The sequence below is a fragment of the Mytilus trossulus genome, chromosome 4 (assembly GCF_036588685.1).
Source record: "Mytilus trossulus isolate FHL-02 chromosome 4, PNRI_Mtr1.1.1.hap1, whole genome shotgun sequence".
In the NCBI taxonomy this organism is placed as follows: Eukaryota; Metazoa; Mollusca; class Bivalvia; order Mytilida; family Mytilidae; genus Mytilus; species Mytilus trossulus.
Genome location: NC_086376.1, coordinates 35286381 through 35308304, shown reverse-complemented (window position 1 = coordinate 35308304; position 21924 = coordinate 35286381). Strand labels below are relative to the sequence as shown.

The window sequence follows — 21924 nt, the reverse complement described above, 5'->3', positions numbered from 1 at the left end:
ACTAGTATACATGCAATGGTTTATCAATTTCCTTAACATTAGGAATTTACCTTTTTTTAATCAAATAACGTTTGTAATGTATCACGAAGTTTTTTTCAAGTGATTAATACTCCGAAGTCTTTCATATTGCCATATAAATAAATAAATAAATGTTCCCTGTAAAATCAATACAGATAATTCAACAGTTTTGTAAGATTTATACAATGATAACTCCAGTTTAATACTATTATCTATCAAATGTGCAGACCCTATAATACATTCAACTATTGGCCCCAAATAATATATTGCATCATAGTGCGATAGAACTGAAAACTTCTGTGAAGTTATTAGAAGTCTAAATGCAATCCATATTAAAATGCTGCATTTCAGTGCCAGCTGCTTCACTACAAACAAAAATTCCCATAGGGATACATTAAACACGAACTTAAGCAATCGCTTTCTTGTAAGGTGATAATTGCTAATGAGATAGACTTTGATATAGAAAATTTGATACGAAACGAAATTTAATGAACTATTGAATCTGAACCTACGAAGCTTAACTTAGGAAATCAAAGCTTGAACAGAAAAAAAACCTGATTTTTTTTAGGTAGGTGGTATATATGTTCCGGACCATATGAGTATTTGGACCATACGCGTATGGTCATGACCATATGCGTATACTCATATGGTCCGACCATACGCGTATGGTTCGACCGTACGCGTATGGTCGGACCATATGAGTATAATACTAGTTTGGTTATTAACGGGCCGGACCATATGAGTATTGGGACCATATAGGTATTTTTGTTAAAATTACATTATTCAAGTTTCAATAATACCATAACTTTATCTAATAAAAACAATGATGGTTAGATGGCAAGGTACTATTTTTATAATTTGAATACTACGTTAAAATAAAATATTGATGCAATAGTTAGTTTTCATCGCTAATTACATTCTTGCATATAGGCTTGGGTGACATTTACTTCAACACGGTATCATAGCTTTTTTGCATTTGCAAGACTTGGTTGTGCACGATCCTTTTCATTTACACCTTTTGTTTTTTTTATGAAGCTCTAGATCTCAAATATCGTAGCATGACTGCAATACACCATACTCACAAGATAACTTAAATAAACTATTTTACTTTCCAGTGACTTCCTCGGGTAACAGTTCATTAAGAAATTTTTGGAATTAATTTTTTTAAGTCGACATATTGCCATTCACTCGTAATAACAAATCGGTAATGACCATCGGTATAAAATGTGCTTATTAAAGTTTTGACAAGTAAGTAAAATTAACTGTGTGAAACTTCTAATTCTTATTCAGTTAATCGTTTTATTATGATATTATAATAAAATTACCTATTAAATATATGATAGCGTCTTTTTAATGAACGAGTTTAGAAGTATTGAAAGTAAACTGTAACAGAGTGTTAATTACCCCGACCATACGCGTACGGTCGGACCATACGCGTATGGTCGGACCATATGAGTTATACCCATATGGTCATGACCATACGCGTATGGTCCAAATACTCATATGGTCCGGAACATATATATAGTGACAGGAAAACGCGTCTGTCCAACTTGGACAGTTTGATAGAATTTTGTGAAACATCTAATTCACAAACAGATTTAAGAAGGATATCGCCTTGTCAAATAGTATGGACCCTGCTCGGATCTTTAATACACGAAATCAGTTTGAGGTTGCTGATTTCCCTTCATTGGTACCTTCAGATATTTGTGCTGAAAACTCTATTTCCCTGAGACGTACCGTAAAATATGATTCGATATGGGGGACAAGGTTTTTTAAATGTTGACATTGTGGTAAAAACAAATATGAATTTGGTAGATATACCTGTAGAAAAGCAGGGCACATGTGTAATAGTCGAAGCCACCCAAATCAAGTTTGTAAATAAAATGTTTATTTTTAAAATATTGAACATAAAATTTACATTTATCAAAACGATTGTACGCATAAAAATAGTGTTAATGACATTTTCATTTTAATTCATATTCTCAACCCCAAAACAATTAATAAAACAATACGATGCAAATAATAATCATTATGCCATTTAATATTTTCATACTGACTTTATCAACCCGCCCTTGTGGGCTCGCTTATTATTAATACTGATACAGTCGGTATGAAAAAGGGCGCGCTTGATACTAATACTGATAAAGTCAGTATTAAAAACAAAGCATCAATTATTCAATATATATTTGGCTTATCATTTAATTATATTGTTTTTTAACATTTCAATATTTTTATGTCTTTCATATTAATATATTAAGCCTCAGTAATGTTTTACAATATTATGGTTATTAGTTTGATATAATACTGTTAACTTTTATTATATTTCAATATGTTATATATTTTAGTACATTTTAGTTATTCTGTATAATCCCTGAACATTTTAGGGATTCTACTGGCATAATCCCTGATTATACAAATTCACTGTAACATTTATACAGCATCGTTTTCATACATGTATATACATCATCGTTTTTATACATGTATAAAATGTTGAAAAGCAACACCATACATGCTGAATAATACAATATATATTCATATATATTATCATAATTAATTATAACTAAATATCATGAAGAAAGAAAAATGTTTGAACAGTTCAATGTGTATTATGTTATGGGGGACAGGAAACACAAAATAAAGGAAATTTATTCCTCCAGATGAAGTCGTCTTTGTATAAAGTAGTGTGTACTGTTGCCTTCATCAATCATAAACCAAAAGTCAAATAAAAGGTGCAATTCAAAAAATATCTTGAAAAGGACACAACTCATTTATAAAAAAGATCAAAGACGAACCAACAAACTTATAGAATAGTAATATCCTGCTGATAGAAAGTTTCAAATCATTATCAAAAGAGAAATAACTCGATAGTTTTACGATTCTCGACTTGAGCTACATTCGCATGACTATTACAGGCATTTCACAAAACAGTTTTATCACTGATTTCTCGATTAATTAGGTTAACTGCAAATGATTTAAAAAACATATAAATCTTTTTTATTTTTTTAAATCATCCTGGGAAGAGAATATCTAACAGTCAGTATATAATTATGTTCCCAGTCTCACTCACTTGGTATCAACACAGAACATTGACTGCATCTGCAATACGAGTTTAATGGTGAACAAATGTGTGGGTGGGGTATTATTTCCATTGATATGTCATCTCTTTCAAAATAAGAAGCTGCTGCACATTTAGGAAAGAAAATACTTGAATAATTGTTACAACAAATATATAATTATAGAGTACAAAAGACGAAAATGATGGGAGATTCTGAAATATTGCAGGAACGTTGAGTGAATAAACTCATCATAGATACCAGGACTAAATTTTGTATATACGCCAGACGCGCGTTTCGTTTACAAAAGACTCATCAGTGACGCTCGAACCAAAAGTTAAAACGGCCAAATAAAGTACGAAGTTGAAGAGCATTAAGGACCAAAATTCCCAAAAGTTTTGCCAAATACAGCTAAGGTAATCTATGCCAGAAGAAGAAAAGCCGTGATTTATAGATATCCTGAATTTGAATTATAGAGGTCCTATTCTATTTCAGGAGCTCCTTTTAAAAATACAAAACTTTTTAATAACCCGTCCCTAAGAAATATGTTTTTTTGTCAAAGAGAGGAGTATTGACCGTATGTAATTAAGATGTTGATATTTAAATGGCAAAACTCGAACATTTGAACTTTAAACTACTTTCAAATGAATTATAGTTTCTCTGGATCTGACACTGTCTCAAACTTTAACTTGAACTTTGCAAAGTTTCAAAGTCAATAGATTAAGATTGAGCATGTGCACGTGATGTATAAAAATCGCTATGGAAATTATTAGATGTGTCAATGCTAATACAACTGCATACCTTATATTGACTTTTCATTAGAGGTTTTCTTTATACTGACTTATCAATGACTTACCATAAAGAGTTCCACTCAAACTGACATAATCCCAAACTTTATCAACGAGATGCTCCGCAGGGCGCAGCTTTATACGACCGCAGAGGTTGAACCCTGAACGGTTGGGGCAAGTATGGACACAACATTCAAGCTGGATACAGCTCTAAATTTGGATTGTGATTAAATAGTTGACACAGCATAGGTTTCTGACACAGAATGAATGTGGTCTAATGAACTTAAAATATTTTTTTTGCCTTTGAGCAGTTCACTATGCTGTTGAATATTAATCCTCTCAAAAAAATGGTTGAAGAAATTTCTTTTTATTTACGAAATTTCAAATGAGAAAAATTGAATCCCCCCCATTTTTTTTCACATCCCCCTATCATTTATTCCATAAATAATCACAATTCAAATTTCTAATGGAGTTTGCAACAATAATAACTCATTTAAATACATCATAAAATATTAAAATGTAAAAATGTGCTTGTTATCACTGAATGGTAAAGATTGTCTTAATTTATCAGTTGGTAGTAAAAGTGAATATACATTGTATATTGTATAAAAAAAACACAATGATTTTAGTTGATTCAACTACCTATTCTTGACAAAGAAAGATAACTCCAATTGAAATTCTTGCTAATGCACAATATTGTGCAATTAGATATTTCTTGCTATTGCACAATACTGTGCAATTGAAAATACTTGCTATTGCACAATACTGTGCAATTGAAGATATCTTGCTATTGCAAAATACTTAATATAATAATTTTAGATCCTGATTTGGACCAACTTGAAAACTGGGCCCATAATCAAAAATCTAAGTACATGTTTGGATTCAGCATATCAAAGAACCCCAAGAATTCAATTTTTGTTAAAATCAAACTAAGTTTAATTTTGGACCCTTTGGACTTTAATGTAGACCAATTTGAAAACAGGACCAAAAATCAATAATCTACATACACAGTTAGATTTGGCATATCAAAGAAACCCCATTTATTCAATTTTTGATAAAATCGAACAAAGTTTGATTTTCGACCCTTATTTGGACCAACTTGAAAACTGGGCCAATAATCAAAAATCTAAGTTCATTTTTAGATTCAGGAACCCCAAGTATTCAATTTTTGTCAAAATCAAACTAAGTTTAATTTTGGACCCTTTGGACCTTAATGTAGACCAATTTGAAAACGAGACCAAAAATTAAGAATCTACATACACAGTTAGATTCGGCATATCAAAGAACTCCAATTATTCAATTTTTGATGAAATCAAACAAAATTTAATTTTAGATCCTTGTGGCTCCTTATTCCTATACTGTTAGGACCAAAACTTCAAAAATCAATACCAACCTTCCTTTTATGGTCATAAACCTTGTGTTTAAATTTCATATATTTCTATTTATTTATACAGAAGTTATGGTACGAAAACCAAAAATGCTTATTTGGACCCCTTTTTGGCCCCTAATTCCTAAACTGTAAGGACCAAAACTCCCAAAATCAATACCAATCTTCCTTTTGTGGTCATACACCTTCTGATTAAATTTCATAGATTTCCATTCACTAATACTAAAGTTATGGTGCAAAAAAGTTGATTCAACTACTATTCTATACAAAGAAAGATAACTCCAATTGATTTCTATTTACTTAAAAACCAAGAAAAATGCTTATTTGGACCCCTTTTTGGCCCCTAATTTCTAAACTGTTAGAACCAAAACTCCCAAAATCAATCCCAACCTTCCTTTTGTGGTCATAAACCTTGTGTTAAAATTTCATAGATTTCTATTTCCTTTCACTAAAGTTAGAGTGCGAAAACTAAAAGTATTCGGACGACGACGACGCAGACGACGACGCCAACGTGATAGCAATATACGACGAAATTTTTCAAATTTTGCGGTCGTATAATGACTTACCATTAATGGTTCATCTCAAACTGACAAAATCCCAAATGTTATCAATGACTTACCATAAATAGTTCCCCTTTTATAACTGACATAATCCCAAACTTTATCAATGACTTACCATTAATGGTTCCCCTCAAACTGACAAAACCCCAAATTTTATCAATGACTTACCATTAATGGTTCACCTCAAACTGACATAATCCTAAACTCTATCAATGACTTACCATTAATGGTTCCCCTCAATCTGACAAAATCACAAATTTAATCAATGACTTACCATCATTAATGGTTCCCCTCAAACTGGCATAATCATAATTTTTATCAATGACTTACCATTAAGAGTTCCGCTCAAACTGACGTAATCCCAAACTTTATCACTGACTTACCATTAATGGTTCCCCTCAAACTGACATATTCAAAAACTTTATCAATGATTCACCATTTATTGTATCTCTCAAACTGACATAATAACAAATTGTATCAATGATTCACCATTGAGTGTATCTCTGAAACTGATATTATCACAAATTGTATCAATGATTCACCATTGAGTGTATCTCTGAAACTGATATTATCACAAACTGTATCAATGATTCACCATTGAGTGTATCTCTGAAACTGATATTATCACAAACTGTATCAATGATTCACCATTGAGTGTATCTCTGAAACTGATATTATCACAAACTGTATCAATGATTCACCATTGAGTGTATCTCTGAAACTGATATTATCACAAATTGTATCAATGATTCACCATTGAGTGTATCTCTGAAACTGATATTATCACAAACTGTATCAATGATTCACCATTGAGTGTATCTCTGAAACTGATATTATCACAAACTGTATCAATGATTCACCATTGAGTGTATCTCTGAAACTGATATTATCACAAACTGTATCAATGATTTACAATTGAGTGTATCTCTTAAACTGACATAGTAACACACGTTATGAATTATTCAACATTAATGGTTCCTCTCAAACTGACATAATCCCAAACATTATCAATGATTCACCATTGAGAGTCCTCTTTAACTGACAAAATCACAAATTGTATCAATGACTTACCATTAATGGTTCCCCTCAAACTGACAAAATCATAAACCTTATCAATGATTCACCATTCAACTGACATTTTCCTTTATTTCATCAATGATTCACCATTAATGGTTCCCCTAAAACTTACATATTTCCAACCTTTATCAATGATTCACAATTTTAGTGTTCCTATCAAACTGACATAATAACACACTTTATTTATGGCTCCGACAACATTTATTGTTCCCCTTAAACTGTTAAACAGACATTACAACAAACTTTATCAATGGCTCACCATTAATAGTTCCCCTAAAACTGACATTATCACAAACTTTAGCAATGATTCACCATTAAGCGCTTGAGTTCCCCTCGAAATGACATAATCCCAAACTTTACCAATAATTCACCATTATTGGTTACCCTCAAACTGACATAATCACAGATTTCAAAAATGACTTATATAAATAGTTGTTAATGTCTGTGTCATTTTGGTCTTTTGTGGATAGTTGTCTCATTGGCAATCATACCACATCTTCTTTTTTTAAATTACCATTAAGAGTTTTCCTCAAACTGACATAATCCCAAACTTTATCAATGATCCACTATTAATGGTTCCTTTCACACTGACATAGTTACATGCTTTATCAATGATTCACCATTGAGTGTTTCATACAACGTACATAATCCCAAATTTATCAATGAATCAATGACTTACCATTAAGTGTTTCCCTCAAACTGACATAATCCAAAACTTTATCAATGATTCACCATTGAGTGTTTCCTTTAAACGGACATAATCCCAAACTTAATCAATTATGACTCACCATTAAAAGTTTCCCTCAAATTGACATTATCACAAACTTTATCAGACTCATCATGAATGGTTTCTATCAAACTAACAAAACTACAAACTTTATCAATTATAACTCACCATTAATGGTTCCCCTAAAACTGACAATCACAAATTTTATGAAAGACTCACCATTAATAGGTCCCCTCAACCTGACAATCACAAATATTATTAATGACTCACCATTAAACAGTCACACTTGGGAAAGTCGTTTATAGATCATATGCACATTTGATTTTCTTTCTAAAACCTCATTATTCAAATAAATATCTGTTATTTTTCGAAAAAACAAAACATGCTAGCCCAAAGGCCATGTATCACAGTAGCTTGAACTAAAAGTATATGTCTCAAGATTGCTTGATGGCCAGCTTTTCCATTAAAGCTCCAATGCAATAAAAATAAGCTAAAATCATTAAACATTACAACAATTTTATTATCCTTCTCCTAAAATATCAAACTGGTATATAGTTATTCTACCAAAGAAGTCTGTGCTATTGTTGAATATCACTTTTATTTTTTTCACAGGCTGAGGTTTATCTAGTTTAAAGCTGTACCATTAGTTAAGGTAAAGTTATGATTAATTTCAAATAATATAAAAAGAGTTTGTGGAAACCTCTCTAAATACACATACAGTTAATAAATTTGACCCCACAAAACACCTTTAATACATAGAAAATCCGTATAAATTTATTTGTGTGCATAAATCAATCCGCTTAAGGGACATTGATAGCATTGAAAAACGGTGTGCCAATTTAAAACTCAAACAAAAAACATAACTGCCCCGCTAACATTAAGATTAAATGGTAGCTCCCTTACATGTAAAAAAGACATTTGTATTATTATCTTTGCAGCAAATTAAAAGATGTAGAAGCACTATAAACCCGGTTATATCAACAAAATTACTATCTTCTTGAATTTAGAAGATAAAGAATAAGTTTGTGTTTGGCACTGTTTTTAAGGCAGATGAAGAATTTAGTGGGGAAGACTGATGTCTACTGGCAATATATTTCATATAATTGATAAAACCAAAAATTAATAAAATCTTCCTTTCAAGGTGTGATTAATAAAATGAGTTGGTTGCTTTTTATCCCCAAAGTGACTTACTTGACAAAGATTGGTAAAAATCTGATTAATACTTAATCTACAATGTTACTGTTCCAAAACAAAACTTTTCTATAATTTTCAGTCACTTTATAGATACATTTATTAATTTATCTTTGCCTTTAACCTGCTGGTCCAAAATCAATTGGGATCTTTTTCTTTCAAATTAGCATTCTCAAATTAAGTAAGGTGAGTTTTTGACACAAAAGGATTAAAGAAAATCATCTGCAAACCAAGTGTTGTTTCAGTTTCAATTAATAAATTGAAGCTGCAATGTATGACACAGATCTTTGGTCAAGCTTCTTAAAAATAAATTGGGGTGTTCCTATCCTAGGGGGCAACATCAAACTAATTTTGGTAAATGTGAGACAAATAGTGTACCATATAGCATACCAACACTAAAATTTTGCATTAATTTTAGTGTATATCTACTTTGCCAAGTAATAAACAATTGCAACTTTGTCTAAATCATTTTTGTAGACACTGGTAAAAGAAATCATCAGAAATTCTTTTCATTATTTAGGTTAATTGTTGTTTGATTGCATCCAGAGTCAATTATTTCATGCATTTTCAGAACAACGAAATTATTCAACATAAGGTAGAATATGCAAGGTGGGATGGCAGTGTTGTGTCTTGAGAATTTATGATATATAACAAAAGGATATTTGTAATGAGTTTACATCATCTGGATAAAATTCTATTATTTTTTCTGATGTGTCTAATGATTCTGCACAACATTTTCGTCCAGCAAAGCCTCCTTGAAATTTAATTCTGATTTCTGTAATAATCTCTTCTTGATCAAACTCAACTGCTATCCACTGTGGTGATCCCTGAATATACAAATTAAATTACATAAATGTGTAATAAACATGATAACAATAAATGATCACTATAAAATTCCATAAATAAAAAATAAATAAAAATAAGGTATTACAATTGTAAACTAATATTAACACAAAGGAAATACAGCATCCTAACAAGCACTTTTCATTTAACTGATTTCTAACTCAATTTATAGGTCAAAGAACTAGTCTGAATGTTTTCCTTCACTTTACAGCAGTTGTCCGTTTTATATTTTTGTTTCATTATTGGCTCTGTTTAATGTTGTTTCTTAAACATGTTAAATTTAATAATTTGTTGGTTCAATTTTAGATTAATTCTCCAATGAACCAACAATCACAAAACTTATCAAACTTGATAGAACAGATTTTTTTAGGCATCTTACTAAACTTAAATGGAAAGATTTCTTATTATGGAGACAAAAATTTCAGCAAAAAATAAACATTTGTTTTCTCATAACAAATTTTATTTATTAAACTATTAGTTATTTCTGCATAATATGATACAAAAATTAACCCAAAAAATCGATTCAGTTTGGCCCCAGATGACTTTGAAAATGTATATATCATTGAAAAAGCTCTAAATTATCTCCCTTTGGTGCAAAAATGCTATTTTTTGGCATTAAAATTGAAATATCTTTTTTTACTCATCAGTGACCTATATTTTTTATCATTGTTTTCGCCTTAGCTATACATTGACTAAATAATTTTAAAATTTAAGCGATTTCTGTAATTAAGTTCTTTTTTATTTTGATATTACCTCTTTTTCTCCTATTAGTTCAACAGAAAAAAAGTACCTTTACAAAAATGTATGCTTTTTTCGAAGACAAATTGTGAGCGTAAATGATCGGTGACCCCTCTTTTTTATTTTATTTTTCTATTAGGTATAAGATAAAGTTCATTTATAGAAAAAAATAGGGAAATCTTATATTAAATTAAAAATGATTTAGATCATGTGAGCCCCCTTAAGTGCTACTCAGATGGTTTTCTGATTTATCAATTTACATGCTATACAATTTATATATTGAATTTCTTTCTTTAACTACAAGTATACTGCATACCTTAATCATTTAATATAAATGTGTTTGTGATAATAAATATTGTCTATTTTGGATTTGCGATTCAACTTGCCAGTTTAAACTTAACTTGGTTCAAAACTAAGCTGTGTGGTTAAGAACTTTTTCAATTTGTATATCAGTTTGGGATAGTAAAGTCCAAATAATACAAAAACTACAAATGTATATGACATGAAAACTGAAGTGCAGTATAGGTTTTGTTCATTGTTGAAGGTTGTATAGTGACCTATAGTTTCTTTATTTCACATTTTTTTTTCTATATTGTTAAAACAATGAAATCATGTCAGCTTTTCAAAATAAAAATTAATAGCACATTTTAATACCATCAGAAATTAAAAAATATATTTACGAATATGAAAATACAACCAATAAGTATACCTGGAAGATGTTCCTGAAATTTAAACCATACTAATGTTAACATGAATCTGACTACCATGTCTACATTATAAAATTGTACCTGATCTGAATTCCAACATGTATCATCCTCTTCATCTACCAAATACTTTTTACCAAACTGTTTAGTATCCCTGTTTAGAACTGAACTCACTCTGTAAATACACAAAACAACAACTACTATAATAAATAAACAATTGTAATTAACTCCTATCTATATTCAACAATTTTAATTTAAAATAACTGGGTACAAATATACAGCTTGGTTAAGTTATTAAAAAAAATTGTAAGGGTTCCGCAGAACCAGTCATGCCAATGTCTTGCCTACTTTTTCTGGCTCAACAAAAATGGAGAAAAATTATTGCAAATTTTCAACTTGATAGTTTTATTTTTTTTTATTGCAAGAAGTTTCTGTTCAAATTTGGCAAAAAAACAGAAAGGTTTATGAATCTAATAAATGTTTTATAAGTGTGAACTCATTTCAGACTGTCATTGACTGTATGTAATGTTATCTGGCAGGAAAACTAAACCCATTAATATATGGATATTTTTTTAACAAAATTTAGCTCTGAATACTATCTTACATGTCTTATGCCCATTAACAAACTTCTGTCCAAGTTTGGTATAAATCTTTAGCTTAGTAAGTTTGAGAATGTCTTTAAGATTTCAAAAACTTAAACCACAGAGTGAATATTTGTGGCTGCCGGTAGTGACAACGGAATGTAGGATCACTAGGTATGGCTTAAGTAAACAAAAATGTGAGTAGTGAGTTTACAAACCCATTGTTTCACATTTACAAAATGCATTTGAAAAAACAAAAAAATTAACAAACACATTGAGTCTATCCAAATCAAGGGCATAATCATAAGGGTTATAAGGCAATGAGAAAGCAATTGATTTACACAAATAAGCAAGTGCAAGTATATTTCTAATTGTAATTTTGCATGACTTTTATCGCAAGACAGCTAATAATGGTATGCAATTTTATCTATATTGTTTTACAAATGTATGTATTATGTTGTGATGTTATGCTATTGTTTCAGAAAAAGGGAGAAGGTTTGGGCCCATTAAAACGTTTAATCCCGCTGCAAATGTTTGCACCTGTCCTAAGTCAGGAATCTGATGTACAGTAGTTGTCGTTTGTTTATGTAATATATACGTGTTTCTCGTTTCTCGTTTTGTTTATATAGATTAGACCGTTGGTTTTCCCGTTTGAATGGTTTTACACTAGTAATTTTGGGGCCCTTTATAGCTTGTTGTTCGGTGTGAGCCAAGGCTCCGTGTTGAAGGCCGTACTTTAACCTATAATGGTTTAATTTTTAAATTGTTATTTGGATGGAGAGTTGTCTCATTGGCACTCACACCGCATCTTCCTATATCTATTGTTACCATATTCTTGATATATTTTTCATTATTGTTCATTTCCTATCAAAGGTCTGTGGGTTTTTTATGGGACCTCAGCTTCCTCCATCAATAAACTAGCCTAATTGCAATGCTTAAAAGGTGTGTTAAAACACCAAAATCAATCATTCATTATTGTTCATCCAAGTGTATCAGCATTATCACTCTGCTAAAGTTTGTATATAGTAGAAGGTACTCAAATAGGCTTGTAACTTTTATGCCTCTTTTTTGGGGGATTTTATTTTTCTGCTGATTATGTGCTATCATTTTCAAGTAGTGCAATTAAATCATAAAATCAAAATAATAGGGCTCTTCCAGTCAGTTTGGCTAATTGTTTTAATGATGTTTTCCAATATTTTCCACACCATTTTACCTCCATTATAAAAATCTGCCCCCTATCCAATATGGCCGAACTAACCGTGAAGGGCCCTATTTCCAATAAGACATGATGGCTCTTACAGTCCTAAAAAAACCATCAAAGGGGGTTTCAAATGCATCTATAAAGTGTTGTTTTTTGCTTCTTCATACCTTTTAAAGCCTGTAGTCTTTGTAAAATAAACCATTGTGTTTAAAATTGTGGGCAAAATTGCTCTTTCAAAATTTCCATTTGGGAGCTTCCATGGGGGAAATCCCTCGCAAATAGTTACAGTTGGCAGGTATGCATCTCATTTGAAATTATGTCATCTTTGCCTGGGTGTCTGCTCATCTGGGTATATTTTCCGTTTCTAGAAAACCGAAAATACATACATGTACAACAAAATAGGGGATGATTAAGAGGGAGCCTAAGTGGTATCTGTCAAAAGGTATTACCGAATTTTCGAGATTTTGTTAGTTATTTTTCTCATTTTTAATTTTCTTCAATGTCGATTTACATTTTGCAATATGAGCTTCAAACCAGTCATTTTAAAACGTTTAAAAGATAAAGACGAAAAATCTGACGAAATACCATAAATTAACGTCCTAAATAGTAACCAACATTACCCGTTTTATTATGGTATATCCATTGTTGGTCCGCTTTCCGAGAAGCCATGTTTATAGTCTTAAGAAAGGCTATGAAGTTGAATTGAACAATTGATATGCAACAAGAGCTATTTGATACAATAGTTGTACCTAATTTGTTATATGGTGCAAAAATCATATACACTGTATTCTATATTGTATCAGCTTAGTATAAGGGGTATTGACCACTCTAAATGGTGGTTAGAAATTAAAAATACTTTATATGAATGTGGATTTAATTTGATGTGGGATGATCAAATAATTGCTATATTAAATCTGATTAATTACAGAATATATGAATTTTTTTTTGAGAGATATTTATCGTTGTTACCATCTGATCTAAGCGGATTGTATTTATGTAAATTCCGTTGCCTTAGTAAAAATGTCTTGTGTCTTTTGCCTTATTGTCTTATGAATGTCTTATGTCTTATGTCTTTAAATATGTTCACACTTCGGACAATTACTAAAAAAGTTAAACGATGCCACCAACTTTTATGAAACTTTGTTGAATTGTTTATCTATTAACGTAAGCTCCCTTTCGATTTTTATAAATTTCAGATTTTACGTTTTTTCAGGTAGCCATGAAAAGTGCAAAATTGTTCATGTTTTGTGTCAAAGGGTTACCACTTTGTACATTTTTAAAATGATTAAACATATTTGACAGGACTCACAGTATTTCAAATTGATCATATAATATAAAAAAGAATGTGTGCATGGTGTGATTGCCAATGAGACAACTCTCCAAAAGAGACGAAGTGACACAGAAATTAACAACTATAGGTCATCGTATAGCCCACACTGCACAGTCAGCTATATATAAAAGACCACGAAACGACAAATGTAAAACAATTCAAATGAGAAAACTAACAGCCTAATTAATGTACAAAAATAAATCATTTAAAGCATATAAGCTAAAAGGGCAACGGGAGTATCATGCGCTTATAGCGCAGCTCTTTATGTTTTCTGTAGTATTGCACAAGATTTTGATAATAAAATAGATAAAGTGCTTTCGAAAAATAATTATGACAGCGTTATGATAATAATAAAAAAAGCTCTGATTGTCAGATTTTGATGTTATATATGTTCCCTATTGGAATGTTTCAAACAAGGAAAAAGTTAATTTCTGTCCCTTTGGTACATTTATAATAGTCCCAGGTCCTACTTACACTTAAGTCCATTTCTGTAATTAATTTGATAATTTCAATAAACTGGCATTGTAAAGATAATCTTAGACAGCTGTCAAAGAAACAGTTAGCAACGACTCCACCAGTATATATCTGAATACTAAGAATATTTGATTTTTCTAGATTTTAGGGTCCGTAAAGATCATATATATCAGATACAATGATTGAAGTAATTAAGTCAACAATAAGTCATGATAATGTAACATGAATATCACACTAAGTCTCAGTCAGAATCAAACCCCCGCACCCAACCAAACAGAAAAACACACCAAAACATACATTAAACACATTATTCATATTAAATGAACAGTATTAAGAATTGTTCTTCTGATGTCAAAAGAACTACCTGTAAAATTACCATTTTCCCCATAAAAGTAAAGATTTTCTTTTGCTAACAATTTGAAAAAATCATCTACATTTTCAAAGTGCTAGAAATATTCTGAAAGAGTTCATCGCTAATTATTATAAAATGGGCATTTGATTGAGGAGTGGCGTCCATCCTCAGATTTGTCAATCATAACACTGAAAGCACTCAGACCTATCTACGCATGTTTTTGAATTTCTGACTAAGCAGTGATTTTTAGCCACATTTCATATACAGACCGGACTGTTTTTTTATAATCAATGATATCTATATACTTCTCTTTTTGAAAACAGAATAAGTGTCAGGTTTGTTTTTGTAAGTGTGCATTGTTTGATGATCTTTGATACTTGAGATTATTTTAATGTTTTTAAAGAAAACTGTCTCACAATGGACTTACATATGATATATAACAAGGTTAAACCAGGGACAGTCTATACTAAGTTAGTATACAAATATAGACTGTCCATGGTTTAACCCATATTGTTCTTTGGAAAGTTACTGCACCAAGTCAGGAATATGACAGTTGGTTTTCACTTGTTTCGTTAGTTAACGTTTGATTTCGTCCCTTTTTATGAACTTCCCCTTTTCGAATATACCGTCGAGTTCGGTTCAACAAAAGAAATGGTGAAATATACTCATTTACAAATTTATTTTATGATCATTAAACCCATGCACTCAGTGATGTGAAAATTGTATGGTAGAGATTGTAGAGTTTTAATATAAAGTACCTTTTGAACAAAATATAGGTCGATGTTTGTTCCCCCTCAGAATGTATTCTATATTCGAAGTTTATTTAGAATACAATTTAGTAATAATAATAATAAAAATAAAAATGAATTGAGGTAATTTGCAAAGCTTGTGCAAAAATATATTTGTTACAATGATTGTATATATTGCACACAGATTTCAGGAAAAATCAAAAGAAAGAAAACTAATTAAATCGTCGAAGTAATGTTGAATATGATCTTTAGGAAAAAAACTACCATTGAGTACTTGCATAAACCATGGAAGTAATATTTAAATCATTACTTCCATACATAAACTAACCATAACTAAGAAGTGTGACATCATCCCGGCTCAATTTCGGATAAAAGATTTACAATGCAGGTATTCGAAATTATCCTTATATAACAACACGTATAACCTAAGTTAAAGTTGTGATATAAGTTATAATAACTGAATAATTAAAATGTTATAATAAACAGAATTGTGATTAAATCTACAAATCTAAAAGATATGGTTTCAATTTCCAATGATGATTTTTAATCAAGCAATATTTTGCATATATATATATGGTCATAACCAAAGAGCCAGCATTTTCAGATAATATTGTTATTATACACTATCTGCATAAAAATTAAGTTTGTTAATTGCGGAATACTCCCTTTATAACATATAAACATTGGGTTACTAAATGCAATGATACCTAAACCAAAAAAAAAGGGGGGGGGGCACTACACATATCCTTTTGCATTATAATTTTTCTTTTCGTCGACATCACTATGATTTAAAAATTAAATTTGCAAGTACTTCTTTATTTTCATAATTTTGCTTTTCGGTCATTCGTTTTACCAATCTACTACTGGTTCAAATTTTGTTTACTTGACCTACATGTATATTGATTAAAAGAGAAAGTGAAAGTACAAATGTATAACTATATGCAATCCTTACACAGAGCGATCTTTCGAGTTAAAACTGTATCACATTGTGCATGCCGATGTAAACAGACAATGCCGAAGAAGGGAAAAGCTTTTGAAAAGGTAGTGAATCATTTCATATCCAAGACGTTAATATTAGTTAAATACTCCTAAAATAATGACAATACCAAAATCGATTATGTTTGGAGTGGGACATGTAAAAAGTCTATGCGTTAACCATACTGATAAATGATCATATATAGCCCCAAAAAGGGTGCGCGGGACACCTGCCTCCTATTTCCGATTCTGCAGAATACTCCATATTGGATACTCCATTGGCCGCGTTTCACACATCATATGATATCCGTAGGCACTAGTGAATCACTAGTACTCACAAGACCGTAGGTTCTGTCAATAGTAATAAAATATGGGCAATGGGAATAGGATAATGTCCATGTACATATTAAACTGTTTTACAAATCAATTTGAACAACACGCAGGCGGCATTTGAAAAGGAGACACGAGAACTTTGAATCATGCAATGCCAACGACAACGTACGATACAGCCGACTCTTATTCATCATACACAAACTGTTTCATATGCATCATTTTAACTATTATAATGGAATGAATGGGTGGATCGGATAAAGTCTGATGCGGCCTTGTCGTGGCAAGTAGAATATTACAACAAGAACGCGTTAATTTGCTATGATCCCCGCTATTACCAACACGCTTATCCGGAGGTTTAACGTGCTAATTCACCGGGCAACAGTCTAATAATTTTATCTTTGACACTACCAGTCTTTGCCTCAGGCGTTAATAAATGCTACGTGCTTGGCAGAGAAGCAGCATAACTATCTAGAATCCTCTTTCACGAAATCGGAACGCCAATTATATTATTATCCTTGGGTGTACCACCGAATTCCTATCAAGATCAAGATCGAATGAGTTTCAGTTTTACGTAGTTCTCTTGTGTTCTTTAGTTCTACGTAGAATCGACAGAACAATTATTTACCAGTAACGTAGAATAGACAAGCATATAACCATACACAGGAAATAAGTCGAGAAAGGAAGGTGAATTTCAAAAGGCATCTTTACGCTCGTTATACTTCATATCGAATTTCCTTTTAAAAAAAGTATAAAACTTAAAATTTGAAAATGAATAAATTGAACTTCACGTAATGAAATGTTTCATTTAAACAAAATCGTCAGACAAAAAGTTATACAATGTATAAATGATAACATTGCAGTCTCTTCATTTAAAACATAATATGCTGCATGTGTTTGCATAAAAGCATGCGACAGCAACAATATGACACAACCTACATAACAAAGATGTATGTAAATTAAAGAGGCAATATACTTCAATAAGTATTGCTATGCCATTTGTTTAATTTCACGCCATTTGGTCAATGGTTGAGAGTTGTCTCATTGACAATTATACCACATCTACATTTTATATTGATAATACATGTATAATATTATGATTAAAACGTACTTTTATCAATAAAATGCGAGACTTTAATATAAAAAAAACATCTGTTGTTATTGATGTATTATTGTCACTTTGTTTATTTTCTTTGGTTACATCTTCTGACATATGACTCGGACTTCTCTTGAACTAAATTTTAATGTTCGTTTTATTGTGCATTTACTTTTCTACATTGGCTAGATGTACAGGGGGGTGGTTGAGATCTCATAAACATGTTTTACCCCGCCGCATTTTTGCGCCTGTCCCAAGTCAGGAGCCTCTGGCCTTTGTTAGTCTTGCATTATTTTTAATTTGTGTTTCTTGTGTACAATTTGGAGTTTAGTATGGCGTTCATTATCACTGAACTAGTATATATTTGTTTAGGGGCCAGCTGAAGGACGCCTCCGGGTGCGGGAATTTCTCGCTACATTGAAGACCTGTGGACGACCTTCTGCTGTTGTCTTTTTTATGGTCGGGTTGTTGTCTCTTTGACACATTCCCCATTTCCATTCTCAATTTTATCATATTCTAGTTGTGATTAAAATTATACTTTTTGGCATTTGTTTAAATATTTTTAATGTGTTGTGTTATGTGTGCTTGACATATAATTTCAGAAAGCAGATGTACAACCTACAGACGATGGACCTGTTAACACGAAGCCTGACAAATCTGTATCAATTAAAATTTTAGCCAAACCTGGTGCCAAGCACAATTCGATCACAGGTAAAATAAATTACATTTTAATTGTTATTTTGTAAGGTTTCTTCATCAAATTTTGCTAAGCTAACCGTATTCAACACGTTGTGCAAAATTTGGATCATGTATTTTAAAAAACGAGATAAAAAGACACAGGGCACTAACTTACATTTAAATTACATACTTTTTACAGGTTTTGAAGACGATGGAATAGGTGTTCAAATATCTGCTCCACCAGTGGACGGAGAAGCCAATACAGAACTTGTTAAATATATGGCCAAAGTATTGGGTATCAGAAAGTCAGATATATCACTAGACAAGGTAAATACTTTCATTTATTATAGTATACGTTTCTTTTTCAATTATTAGATATTTCTGATGAAAGAGGATGAAAAGTAGAATCACAAAAAAAACTAAACTCCAATGAATATTCAAAACGGAAAATCCCTAATCAAAATGCAAAATCAAAAGCTCAAATACATCAAACGAACGGATAACAACCGTCATATTCCTTACTTAGTAGAAAATGGTGGATTAAACAGTCGCATAAAGTCGCATAAAGTTCCATCATATTGACAACGATGTGGATAAGGAAGTTTGAACTTACTGTATCAATAAGTAACATAACAAAAAATATAGAACTCCAAGGAAAATTCACAACAAAAAGTCCTTAATTTTGTCAAATGGTATAACCAAGAGCCCAAACAAATATAAATTAAATATCAATTAGATTTTTTTTAAAACTTTGTATATACTCATTGGTCGAACTGAAAATACGCAGATTTACTTCAGTAGACAGTGTTTGATTATTGTTTTTGGTAAATGCTCAAGCTTTGACAAATCCTGTAAAGTTATTGGGCAATATTTCAGCATTTGTAATATGATTAAATAACCAGTTCAGATATAAAATATAAAGGTGTTACATTTTTCGAAGCTGTAATACTCTTAAGTTTTGTATAGAATAAATGCTTTTTTGGTAGGGGCCTATATGTGAAATAAATTGAGAAAACATTATCCCAAACTCTAATTGCATTGCTGACACTAGTTTAACAAAATCAGTCTTTTTTGGGTGTGAATGGGTGTGAACTTACGCGATCCTAGGATATAGAAAATGTTAACAAAAACACATCAAATTTGGAAATAAAGGCGAGACATACACGCGGTATTGCCAAATAAACACGTTTAAATGTTATTTCGGTTTATACTACATAGCTAATTAAACTGAACCGTTTAATGACAGCTTCAGTGAAATTAATCCACTGAACATTTAGATAACAGTTTGCAATTTTTTTTATTGTTTTATACAGGGTTCCAGATCGCGAAACAAAGTACTGGTAGTTAATGGTCTAGAAAAAGATGTCATAATCACAAATATCAAAAGCCAAATAGACAAATAAATGAAAGACAGGAATACACTCAATCAGCAGTATGAGCTGACTCTATAGGATCAATGAACCACATTTTCCTACAAGTATTATGTTATTGAATCGAGGGATGAGATCTTCATGTTTGTCTCCCAAAATGAACAAAAACGTGGATGCGAAAGACATGATAAACACGAAAGTTTTAAGCTGAAGTGGTTCTTGTTTGTCTTTATCCCAAAGATTTATGTCAACACTAAAATGTTTCCATCAATTACCATCAGTCTGAAAAAGATAAATACTATTTATTTAGATATTTTAGAATTTGTGAATTCAATATTAGCAGATTTTTTGTGACTTTTTTTTATTTGAAAAAATTAAAACGGACCGATCAAACATATGCATTATCTTCATTACATTTATTTAGATTACTATAATATTGAAAATAAAAACTGTCAGAGCCAACAGGTGATTAATAAAATTACAGCCTTTATCTAGGTGATATAAGTTATAAGAAAACCAACCTCGTCTTCTTACTGTTACTTTCGATTTGTTTTGTGGATTTTCTTGTTCCATTTTAGAAAAATGTACTTCATACCTGCAACGAAAGTCATGTGAATATCCTAAATAAGAGACCAGAATATATTGTTGCATTATATTTAAATAATTCTTTGCACAATCTATATTTGTTTTATGCTGAATCATATGTACACTTTGTTCAGGTCCATAAAGATACAACTATGTCAACTTTTAAATTAAGAAAGAGGGACGAACGATACCAGAGGGACAGTCAAACTTATAAATAGAAAATAAACTGACAATGCCATGGCTAAAAATGAAACAGACAAAAAAAAAGACATGGAGGGATTTCCCTTTTATCAACATAATTGGTGACAAAGTATCATGTTTTTTGTATTTGGTTGTAAAAAATGTGTTTATTAACTTCAATTAAAACAGGTTGAATGATTAAATAATTTAAAAAATTAGATTAAATATACATGTTTTGAGGGGAGACAACACTGTAAACATTTTTTTTTGGCAGTGAAAATTGAAAACGTATTTGCAGCCACTGTAGCTCTTTTCGGATCCGGCAAACGTACCCTGAAGCATGAATGTTTTGAAAGACCAGGTAAAAATCTATGAAATTCATACAGTTTTGATTAGGAAAAACGTTAATGTATCAGGTCTTCATGGGATTGCAACTGACCTAATTTCAGTTTTTTTAAGCTTAGATTAGGCAATGTTTTCCCCATTTTCTATGGATAAAACTTTTTTATATTATTAAAAGTACACTTTATTTTTATTTCATTATAAACAAAAGAATATTCGGATTCCGATGATATCTAGTTTTATAAAAGTATCTTTAATCAGTCCACCACTACTAAAGGGTCACTTATGAGTTTGACTGTTCCTTTGGTATCTTTCGTCCCTCTTTTATGCATGGTCCCTTAAAAGAGGGACGAAAGATACCAAAGGGACAGTCAAACTCATAAATCTAAAACAAACTGACAACGCCATGGCTACAAATGAAAAAGACAAACAGACAAACAATAGTACACATGACACAACATAGAAAACTAAAGAATAAACAACATGAACACCACCAAAAACTAGGAGTGATCTCAGGTGCTCCGGAAGGGTAAGCAGATCCTGCTCCACATGTGGCCCCCGTCGTGTTACTTATGCGATAACAAATCCGGTAATT

At 31.2% G+C, this 21924-nt stretch overlaps 3 protein-coding genes across 4 annotated transcripts in view; 1 reads left to right on the top strand and 2 right to left on the bottom strand.

Annotated features, from left to right (window-relative positions):
* Positions 1 to 8109: 8109 nt before the first annotated feature.
* LOC134713878 (nuclear receptor 2C2-associated protein-like) lies at positions 8110 to 13417 on the bottom strand. 2 transcript variants are annotated; one of them, XM_063575164.1, is made up of 4 exons: positions 13318 to 13417; positions 11171 to 11261; positions 9464 to 9628; positions 8110 to 8247 (listed from the first exon to the last, which is right to left on the bottom strand). In XM_063575164.1, the coding sequence occupies exons 1-4, from the start codon at positions 13350 to 13352 to the stop codon at positions 8131 to 8133; spliced, it is 408 nt and encodes a 135-aa protein (XP_063431234.1). In that variant the 5' UTR covers positions 13353 to 13417; the 3' UTR covers positions 8110 to 8130. The 2 variants fall into 2 exon arrangements, with proteins under 2 accessions (XP_063431234.1, XP_063431235.1); XM_063575165.1 differs by lacking the exon at positions 13318 to 13417 and adding an exon at positions 13036 to 13226.
* Positions 13418 to 16645: 3228 nt separating this feature from the next.
* Positions 16646 to 20385, top strand: LOC134715193 (UPF0235 protein C15orf40 homolog). The gene is made up of 4 exons (XM_063577215.1): positions 16646 to 16814; positions 18777 to 18885; positions 19052 to 19179; positions 20166 to 20385. The coding sequence occupies exons 1-4, from the start codon at positions 16701 to 16703 to the stop codon at positions 20253 to 20255; spliced, it is 441 nt and encodes a 146-aa protein (XP_063433285.1). The 5' UTR covers positions 16646 to 16700; the 3' UTR covers positions 20256 to 20385.
* LOC134716573 (uncharacterized) overlaps positions 20384 to 21924 on the bottom strand; it is a 26795-nt gene continuing 25254 nt past the window's right edge. Inside the window, exons 21-22 of the mRNA XM_063579585.1 lie at positions 20744 to 20817; positions 20384 to 20504 (exon numbers count right to left, since the gene is read on the bottom strand). Coding sequence (XP_063435655.1) covers positions 20500 to 20504; positions 20744 to 20817 — 79 coding nt within the window. The 3' untranslated portion in view covers positions 20384 to 20499. The remainder of the gene's footprint in view (positions 20505 to 20743; positions 20818 to 21924) is intronic.

Excerpts from the sequence above, each read along its gene's own strand:
- LOC134713878 (XM_063575164.1), bottom strand. The coding sequence starts at position 13,352 with ATGAGAAAAATAACTAACAAAATCTCGAAAATTCG. Across the intron at positions 11,262-13,317 it reads AACAAAATCTCGAAAATTCG|AGTGAGTTCAGTTCTAAACA; the intron begins GTAATACCTTTT and ends GTGTATTTACAG. Across the intron at positions 9,629-11,170 it reads CATGTTGGAATTCAGATCAG|GGATCACCACAGTGGATAGC; the intron begins GTACAATTTTAT and ends TTGTATATTCAG.
- LOC134715193 (XM_063577215.1), top strand. The coding sequence starts at position 16,701 with ATGTATAACTATATGCAATCCTTACACAGAGCGATCTTTCGAGTTAAA. Across the intron at positions 16,815-18,776 it reads AGGGAAAAGCTTTTGAAAAG|AAAGCAGATGTACAACCTAC; the intron begins GTAGTGAATCAT and ends ATATAATTTCAG. Across the intron at positions 18,886-19,051 it reads CAAGCACAATTCGATCACAG|GTTTTGAAGACGATGGAATA; the intron begins GTAAAATAAATT and ends TACTTTTTACAG.